The sequence below is a fragment of the Python bivittatus genome, unplaced genomic scaffold, assembly GCF_059951505.1.
Source record: "Python bivittatus isolate LINGU-HERP-01145 unplaced genomic scaffold, Pbiv_v1 ctg000690_np1212, whole genome shotgun sequence".
In the NCBI taxonomy this organism is placed as follows: Eukaryota; Metazoa; Chordata; class Lepidosauria; order Squamata; family Pythonidae; genus Python; species Python bivittatus.
Window position 1 is genome coordinate 20,978,969 of NW_028277096.1, and position 9,971 is coordinate 20,988,939.

General features: G+C 42.3%; 1 protein-coding gene across 2 annotated transcripts in view; it reads right to left on the bottom strand.

Annotated features, from left to right (window-relative positions):
- Positions 1-8,089, bottom strand: part of MED13 (mediator complex subunit 13) — a 117,459-nt gene extending 109,370 nt beyond the window's left edge. Inside the window, exons 1-2 of one of the 2 annotated variants that reach the window (XM_088152573.1) lie at positions 5,597-8,089; positions 3,453-3,687 (exon numbers count right to left, since the gene is read on the bottom strand). In XM_088152573.1, coding sequence (XP_088008699.1) covers positions 3,453-3,687; positions 5,597-5,662 — 301 coding nt within the window. In that variant the 5' untranslated portion in view covers positions 5,663-8,089. The remainder of the gene's footprint in view (positions 1-3,452; positions 3,688-5,596) is intronic. The other variant, XM_088152571.1, reaches the window with a different exon arrangement.
- Between the last annotated feature and the right edge of the window lie 1,882 nt (positions 8,090-9,971).

Below are 9,971 nucleotides of genomic sequence, written 5' to 3' on the forward strand. Positions count from 1 at the left end.
TATTTAAGACAAGAAGTATCTTAGAATCAGAAGAAACTTTTTTTTACAATATAATGTTTTCTCTTATCTACTATATTACCTGTCTATTTTGCTAGACATATATGTCTGAATTGATCTTTTATGATTTATACCTCAGTATCTTTACAGATTTTATACATGTTGTTCAATTTATACTGCCTTGCTCCTCAACTAAGTTATTCAAGGCAGCTAACAAAAATTTAAATACAAAATAAAACCATAAAAATGTATACATACTAAAGAAATACATCTTCTGCTCTTCTAAAGGCAGAGAGAATGAAGAGGGAGTGAATTCCATAGCCTGGAAGCAGGAGAAGGCCATCTCCTATACTTCAGAAAAATGAACTTCTGGCTGGACAGGTTTAAGACAATTCCTTAGATAACAATACAGCTTTGTGGTAAAGGGATTAGTTATCTTCTAGGTTTCAGGCATCCCTATTATTGCTGCTAGGATCACAGCCATCCATTCAATATTCTTAGCAATATTCTGATTAGCTTTGAGCTGTTGAATACATAAAGCTTTTCCTTTCTCCTAAGTTATAGCAAATAAAGGGAGATCACAGAAGAATCCAGGGACTGTGCTGTTTCATTGCCACGGCAAGTCCTGTGCCAGACAGAAGACTCAGCAAAATTGTTATGATATAAAAATGGGAATGGTTTGGGTAGCTGTTCATTGCACAAGTGTGCCCTTCAGATATTTTAGACCACTGCTACTTTGCCACTGGTCTAACAATATAAAGGGACAGAAGCTTAAATCCAAAACAAACTTAGAAAGCACCATATTGCTTCCTCCTGACCTATATTATACTGTATAGTTACTACTAATTTTACAACAAGGCTTCTACATTAACTGACTATATATTTATTATGTTATTAAACCATCGATTAACTGAAGTTTTTTAGGGATATTTGAATTAAAAACATAAAAAAGAAAAACAGTTGAAACAGAATAGGTCAAATTAAAAGTTGCCAGCAGGACACAGCAAAGCCAGAAGTAAAAATAGCAGCACACAAACAATTCTACTTCCTAAAGTACTTGTAACTAAAAACACCACAATACAGGCATCAGGTGAGTCTTGCTAGAGAGCTACCCATCTTGCCTCAAATGATAAGCCTAGGATCTACATAGTTAATTGAATTTTACCTTTAACACTAATTAAAATCAAACACAGTTTTAAAATCAAATGGATCATGTGTACAGCACTGTCATTTTGTATTCATTACAAGTTTTATCAAGAAGGACATAATTCTTAATTCTATATCACAATATCTTATGCCATTCTTCCACTCCAGAATTCTCTAAGTTGAAAGAGAAGCTCATTTTAATACCAAATCATGATACTCTTAGAAGTCATGCTGTATTAGTTCAAAACAACTGTGGAGTAAAAAGGTTGTTTTATTACTGTATCTTCCATATATATTATTTGCACTTTAACTTTCTTAAAATTCTACAAGCTTTGGGATAGGCAAGCATGACTCTGGGTGCAAATCCAATTGAAAGGGAATACCCATTTTAGACAATTCTCTAAGATGGTGGGAAATGCCAATGTTTGCTTTCCATTTTCATTCCCATTCCTTTCTCCCATTGTGTCGGTTAGTCTGAGAGCCTGCAGGAAACAACTCTTAGCTTGTACATATGTGCAGCAGTTAGAATATGTAAATGTTTAAATTACAATAATATAGCACATAGAAGATGCTAACTTTTCAAGGATTAAATATGACATTTAAAGGTTGATGAGCATCTTTATGTAAAGCATACTGCTGCCAAGGACAAACTGATGCACCATTTTGCTAGGATAGATGAGGAAAAAAAATAGCTCAAACTTCAGAAATAAGCGCTTGGAGGTGATCCTTCCAAAATTAGAGGGAATGTCCAAATGTTCTGAAGACCACTGATACCCAGCTTTACAGCTGAACTACACTGTTTTATTTTCAGATTAAACTGACAAATCACTTTCTAGGTAAAGTAAAACTCTCTTTCTAGAACACCACAAATTAACTTGTTCTGTGCTTTTTATAACCTCTCCTTTCCCCAAACTTTTGCCACTATTTTATCAAACCTTGTTTTAATCTTTCAATTGTACTCTTTCTGTTACTTTGATGTTTGGCTCAATAGATGGATGTGAACACAATGAAGTGAACATGCTGATACACAGTTTGTTTTAGAACATTAACTTAAAGATTTAATACTTTATTTCTTGTGTACTTGCAACTAGAGTACTTTCATAAACAGCATTTAAGAGTTACTGACAATTACACAGGACACTTTACATCAGCCAAATTCAGGCAATTCAAATCTGGTAAGCCCATTTTGAAAGCTCCCACAAAACCCACAAGATTTTCTTCAATTATCTTTGTTTGGATTTCAAAAAAAGAAAGAAAGAAAAACTGCCCATCATTCAGTTACATAGAGATAACCCATACTACTACTTAAAAATATGACCTCCTTAGCCTAAACAGGTATATAATTCTTGCTAGGATCTGGGGGGGAAACTGTTGACAGTAAAAAGAGGATTAATCAGCAGTATGTGCAAGTGCATAAACAACTGTGAAATGATGCACATTATTCACTCCCACCAATTACTAGCATAATTATATTAAGAACATAAATTGACATGTACCAAGTCAGACTACTTGTTCATGTAGCCAACACTATCAGGCAGAGAAGGGTGCCATCACCTGCTACTTAATCCTTTTAGCTAAAGATGTCAAGAACTCAGTCTAAGAGCTTGTTTATGCTAAGTATGTAGTCTATTGAGGAGGCATGGGCATCTCTAACCATCCATTCAAGGTGGGTGGTTTGATCAGCCAAAACAGGTTCTCTCCATTCCTCTAATCCATTTTGTTTTTAAACACAGCTTTTTAAATACTGAGTTTAAAAATACTCTTTTTAAATACTGACTGTAACAACTTCCATTTGGGAAAAAAAAGGGGGAAAAATAACTGACAAAACTACCTGAATCTTATTTGCCTCACTGCCAGACTTATAAATTCAACACATTTTCCAAATGCTTACACCACTAAACAAATTTCAAATATGGAAATAAAGCCATCCCATAAATTCTCTCACAACATTTTTCCCAGAGAAGCGTAACATTCCAAGCACATACACGTGGCCTTTACCACCCTGCTTATTTTCATACTGCACTAAGGCTGTGGCCATTGTAATGACCTAAAAGTTCCACACAGAACTAGCAGTGTATGTGGCCCTTCACAGACCAACAGTAATAGAATAGAGTATCCACTACAAGGAGCTTAAAATATAAAAATGTATCATTGCGAGCAGAAAAGAACCGTATAAGCAAACACAATTAGATGCCTGTCATCCCCTCTTTCTTGAAAGCCAAGCCTATCAAAGCCAGTAAACTAGCAACAAATTGAAGAAAAAAATGTTAAGTTTGAAGAATGATACTATCACAAAAGCCGTGCCTTACCTGCTAGGTCATGATGAATTAGGTCTGCAAAATTGGGGTCATCACCCCACCAAAATATCCACAGTTCTCTGCGCCCAGGCCTCTGGTCTCGTCGCCACACACTCAAAACATCAGCCTTCAGGCAACGACTGTAGCTGCTTAGGATGGGATCTTCTTCCGTCACAGGGAAAAGAATTGGAGCGGACGTCGGGCCCTGCCATACATATCGTTTCCATTTAATCCCAGTTAAATCAGCCTGAAAGAAAAATTTAACAGATATTAAGAGCAGAAAGAACTGGTTGTCCTCTTTTTAAGTTTCAAACTTTATCAAAGCCACAATTATCTAGTGTTTTCAAGCAAGTCTTTTTCTTATCCTAGCGAATAAATACATGAGACACTTTAGAAATTACAAAATAATTGTTTTGCAGGTGACAAACATTTGAAGTCACAGCCACTACATTTCGTCAATCTGTGCTCCATAAAATCACAGTAGCAGTGTTGTTACTCAAACACAGTAAAATTCCATTCTAGGATGTAAAAACAAAAACAATGTTTTTAATAATGCCAGGGCACATTCCAGATGTTTTGGACTTTAATTCCCATGTCACCCAGTCAGCATGGCTAATGATAAAGTATTGAAAGAGCTGAGTCAAAACATCTAAAAGGTTACTCTGAATAGCTGTCATTTGAGTATATCTCCTGATTATCTCAATATAAAGAACCTGCACCTTGAGAAGTCTGCATTTGTCAGCAATGCAAACACACCTCAGCAATAAGCCCCTCATTAGCAAAGTTATTTAGTACTTGAGACATAATTAAACTGAACCAAACCATCTTTAAATACATGAATTCCAATAAAAGCATTAATTGCTACTATTTCTACCATAGAGGAACACAGAGAAAAAGCTAGCAAAATAAGTTAAGAAAATTTTGAAGCAGTTTTACCATAAACCAAAAGAACTTTTAAGAAAACCTTCTTCCTCCCCATTCCAGTAATGCAAAACCACCATACTGCTTCCTCACAAAAGGGATCCACAAATTATCATGGAAAGGAGCAGAAGTTGCCCGGGCTCCACTTCAACTATCCATCATGCTCTATTCAATATATAACTTCCCTTTCCCAACAGAAGCAGATAATAAAGATTTTTCTGCTTCTTTAATTCCAACAAGGACAATCCTGCTAGCTTGTCAAGCAACAGAATTTGCAACAGTTGGTGCATCTGGAGTGGGGGGAGAGAAGTGAATAGGACAAGCACGGGCCAGCCTAACCAGCAATCTGTGTTCTTGCAGATGTATTCCAGCTCCTTGAATTCCTTGCACTAGCTCCGTAGATACACAGCCCTTCACCTACTTCCACCAACCAGTCAAAGCAGCTACCAATCGGCATTTAAATAAAACTTGAGAAAGAGGTCAGCAAAAGCCCTGGCTAGGAACTCAACTGGCTTCCACAGAAGGAAGAAGGAAAACAATGTTATAAAAGAGCATGGATTAGTTTGGCTGCCTCCATCCATCCTTTAAGAAAAAAAAAACTGGAGCCTACAAATAACAATTTGGCCCCTCCCCCAGAGGCACTTTGTCTCCAATCTGAGTAGGGTGCTACTATTAGGGGAGTGGGGTGAAGGGGGGAAAGAAGTAAAGTTAGCTTGAGAAATTAAAAAAAAAAAGGGGGGGGAGGGAAGACATGCCTCGGGCTAACCAGAATGAAAATAAGCTGAGATAAAATAAGCACAAGAAATCATGTTACTAGTGCCACCACCTACAACAAAAAAAGGAGGCTGGAGAGAGAAAATGAAAGTTTAGAAAAATCAAGAAGGTGATAAACAAAGGACTGGAAGAGAAAAACAATGGGAGAGAAAGAACAGTGCAAAAGAGACTTGCAAGCAAATAGCCCTGCAAGAAGGAAGGAAAAAGGGGGGAGGGATACAGAGAATTGGGCGACTCCTGGCAAAGGCCTACTCCAGAGGACTCCTCCAAGCAGAAGCAATGCTAAAAATGGCTGCTTTGCTTCCATTCCTCTCCCCCCACCTTCTTTTCCTCCCCTATGCTGGCGATCTCCTCTCTCTCTCTCTCTCTCTCTCTCGCCCCCCCCTTTCCCTTGCACGGTTATCTCTTGCGATCTGCCCTTTAATACCTCTCCCCCCCCCATAAACAAAGTAGCCACTTACCAGACAGAAAAGGTTGGAATGGCAATCCTCCAGGCTGGCCCCGTTCGGCACGAAGCAGGAACTCATCCTCACAGCCACAACCCGCACGCCATTATCCCACAGCCTCCGACAAGAAAGAAAAGACAGAGACAGAGCGAGAGCGCGACACACACCACACCAGACCGAGAAGGAGGGAGACACAATCAAAGGGAGGGATGGCGGGGGGGGGGAGAAGAACGGGCCTATTCCTTTTCTCGCGCTGCAGGGAGAGAAAGAGGAGGTGTTGCGGGGCTGCCCGGAGCACGAAGGAAACGAAGGAATAAGCTAACCCTGGGGAAGGATGGAAGGAAGGCTTTTTCCAAAAGAAAGGGAGCGAGGGGGATAAATTTCTACGCCTCCCGGCCAGAAAAAGGTGTAGAGAGAAATCCGCGGAGAGAGGGAGGGGGCAGGCGACGACTGGGGGTACCGAATCCAAAAGGGCTGGCAGCAGCCGAGAGATTTACGATCTTCAGCCAGCGAGCGAAAGGGGGGAAGGAGGGCGGGTGTGAAGTAATCCAGGAACCGAGCCCGCTCCCGTAGCGCCTCGTTTTTCTCCCGTCACCCTGGATTTACAGGAAAGAAGCGGCCACACGCGGAAAGGAGAGAAAGAACGGCGGGTGGGGAGGGGACGCGCCGAGGCAGGGCCGAGTCTCCCCGCGGTGCTCCTCGCGGCTGCCTTGGGCCTCCCGTCCGCTCGCCCGAAAGGCGGACCGATCGATTCGGAGCCGGGAGGAGGAGAGGAAACTTCCACTTTGCAGAAGGAGTTTGCCCGTCGCGACTCCTTCCCAGCCCCGGTTTCCTTCTCCTTCCTAAGGGAAAAGAGAAAGAGTTCGTCTCCTTTTACAACACTTGACACAGAGACGCGTTTTCTCCGCTGCTTTAAGGAGTCGCCTTGAAAATCTTCCAACTTCCCATGGAAGCAAAATCCAGGGCCGGGTGGTTGGTTTCGCAGTCCGGGCGAACGATTCTTCCGTGGTTTGCTTTTTGTAAGAAGAGTGGTGAAGTCGGGGACGAAAAAGTCCGTTTCCAGGAAGATGGTGATTCCCTTCTCGAATTAAGAGGCCAAGACGCTTTTCAGAAAAAGAAAAAAAAGACTCACAGCTCCGATTCTCTTGCAATCTTTTATCCAAAAAAAAAAAAAAGCAGCCTTTCTTGTCCTCGATTCACTGGATCCCTTCAGCTTCGATAAAAATAAAATAAAATCGGGGGTGGATTCCTTGTTTCCCCGCGTCCCCCCAAAAAAATCTTCCAAAAGGGGAGAAACCAACCAAATTCGTTTCCTCCCCCTCCAAAAGGCCAAATTTCCCAGAAAAACAACTTTTTGAAAGTGAAGATTTTCTCAGACGCGAAGCGAACGAGTAATTGAGCTTCCCTTGATTTCCCTTCTGCAAACAGCGGCCAGAAACTTCCTTTTTCAAACACTGAACGGAGGTGAGAGATCTTCCAAAATAACAAAAATAAAATAATCACGAAGTGTCCTCAATTCAGGCTTTTTCTCGCAATGAATTTTTTCAGGAGTTGCTGCCCCGGGACGGGGTTGAGGGAGGAAAAACCCTTTCCCCCCGCAAATAATAAGAACTGGAAACTGTTTTTTTTTGTTTTTTTTTGGTAGTTCCTTTGACTTCGCCCCTTTTTTCAGCCACTGGAGCAAATGCAGGTTTTCTTCGCAAAGCAGCAACTAAACCCTTTTCTTCTTCAAGCCCTCCCCCCCCAAAAAACCCGACGAAACTTTTTCTTCTTCGCACCCGGGAAGAGAAGCTGAGCGAGGACGAGGGAATTCCTCCGGATACTATGTATTTTTTTAAAAAACCAAAAATCTGGGGAAAAGCATCAGCTGGAAATGCTCTTTCTCCCCCCGCTCTTCAGAAAAGACGAGATTCTCCTTTCAAGATATTTATTTATTTACTCTCCAGAGACGGGAGACAAGAGAACTCGACGAGGGAGGGGAGGGCTCTGGTGTTCCCCCCCTCAAAATAAAAGAGGGTCTACCGAGACGTTTAAAAACGAAACAAAACAACTTTCCAGGATATAAATAACGTCTCGAGCCTCCCCAGCGTAGGAAGACGAAGAGACCCGGGTCCGCCTGGCGTCCTCTCTTCCTAAAATTAAAATTCCTGAGGGGATTTGGGGCTCTGGCTTCCTCCCCAAAGGCTTTGACAGGTGAGGACCGACGAGGCGACTTCGGGAGGGGAGGGAAAAAATCCACCCCCCGGCGCAGCGATTCCTCTTCGGTTCCTCGTCGTCCCTTCCCTCAGCGGTGCTTCTGTCGGCGGCTTCCCAGCCGAGGCATCCTGAGCGCCGGATGCCCTTCTCCGCCTCCTCCTCCTCCGCCGCCGCCTTCGCCGAGCCGGCAGTCCCCTTCAGCGAGTCTCCCCCATGCCGTCGCTTCCCCCCTTTTCCCCCTGAACGTTCAGACTGCCTCGGACGACTCCCTCCCCTCAGAGCTTTATTTTCGCCAATTTTCCCCCTCCGTCTCGCCTCGCTTCTCTAATGGCGGCCGCGAGCAGGCGAGCGTCGGAAGGGAGCGACTCCGCCCCTCCCCCCCATTGGCCGCCCTCTTTTTCTTCGCCTCCCCCCTCAACCCGGCCTCGCCTCCGCGGATTGGCCGCGCGCTCATCACGTGGAGAGCCTCCCTGCCATTGGCTGGCCAAGGAACCCGAAGGGGGCGGGGCGCAGGGAAAGCGGAATAAAAAAGACGGGAGGCAGGACCGTCTGGGAGGTGGAGGTGGTTGCTGTTCGCTGGAGGCGTCCGAGAGGCTGAGGCAGGGGGAGGGGAGAGCGAAAGGGAAGACGAGGGAAGCCCGGCAGCCAGCGGGCGTGACAGGCGCCCGTGGAGAGAGCGCCATCTAGAGGGCCGGTGGGGAGATCGCATGGGAAAATCTGAGAAGGGTCTTAGATGCTATTTTTTTTGTTTACAATAGTCTTGCTCTTGTTAATTTGTGTTTACATTGAGGTCCCTTGAAGTGCTTAGCTTGGGTTTTAGGGCTTATTTGTGTAATTTTTCACTGAAGTTGAGTTGAGGGGCTTTTTTGCCTTTTCTGTTACAGGTAGTCCTTGTTTAGTGACTGCCTTGTACAGTGACTGTTTGCAGTTACAATGGTGATGAAAAAGTAACTGTGATCAATCCTCACATGTATAATCTTCACGGTCTGTAAAGCAAAGGAAAGCTGAAGTTAGGTCACAAACACAGTTGTGGTTTCACTTAGTGACTGCTTCGCTTAACGATCGAATTGCCAGTCCCAATTGCTAAACAAGGAATACCTGAATTTCTTTGTGAGCAGCTTGGGAGTGGAAAGGTGGAGAACAAATTAATTAAACATTATTTGGTTGCCAGCAGTGGTATTTGAATTGAAATACTCCATAAAGTCTTCTGTTTTAATAATAATTTAACATAAAGTTTCAAGAAATATCAGTTGAGGATTCCATGAAATTAATTCACATTGTCTGGCTGCTGAGCATTTCTAGGTTCTTCATGTCCCACCTTTCCTCTAAGGAATGTGTCATTCCTCATTTTTAGCTTCATGTTGTGAGATAGAACAGGCAGAGGGAAAGGGATGGCCCAAGTCATCTAGTAAGGTGCAAAGTCAAGTAGGTATCTGAATGTGACTCTCCTCTATCTAAATCTGGTACTCTACTACACCACACTGGTTCAAAAGCAACATACATCAAAAATAGGAGTTGTTTTAGAGCTATTTAATGAAGAACTGATGAATTGATAGTGGCAGGCTCTAGTAGCCAGCTCGGTCAAAAGCTAGATTCTCATAGTCGTCTTTAACAAGATTTATTGATAGGGTAAAGGATAAAGCTACAGAAATTTCAGCAACTGGATTACTTTCACTTTAGAACCCAATTTACCTTTTTGTTCATTAGGGCAGAGACATTTTCAGTCTTCTCCTAATGATTTCCTTATGAATTAGCAAGTTGGCTGCTCTTTTCCTAAATAACAAAGGACTGTCATTGTTTTCCACACTATCTCATGAATCTTTATCAAGTTCTGAACAGACCATTACAGGGAATGTTTATACTGTATTTACCCATAAGGCTTTTCTAGGAATGAGCAAGTACAAATTTGAAAAATAAATTACAAGTACATAAAAAAAAATTCCTAAATTTAAGAAGCTTCCTTTAAAGGAAGCAAGACAGAAAAACCTCTCATTTGCCTATATTATCAGATTGTCAGAAAACTCTCCCATTCTGAAGATAAATTATATGCAGGTGAAAACCATCTTCCCTTCAACAAATACAGTATTTCAGGCTGAAATATGAAGAGTGTTAAATTTGGAATTGTTTGCAAAGTTATCAAGTTTATTTTAGGGTTACTAGATCTGGACTGCAAAACTCCCAGCAGCCAGTAGAT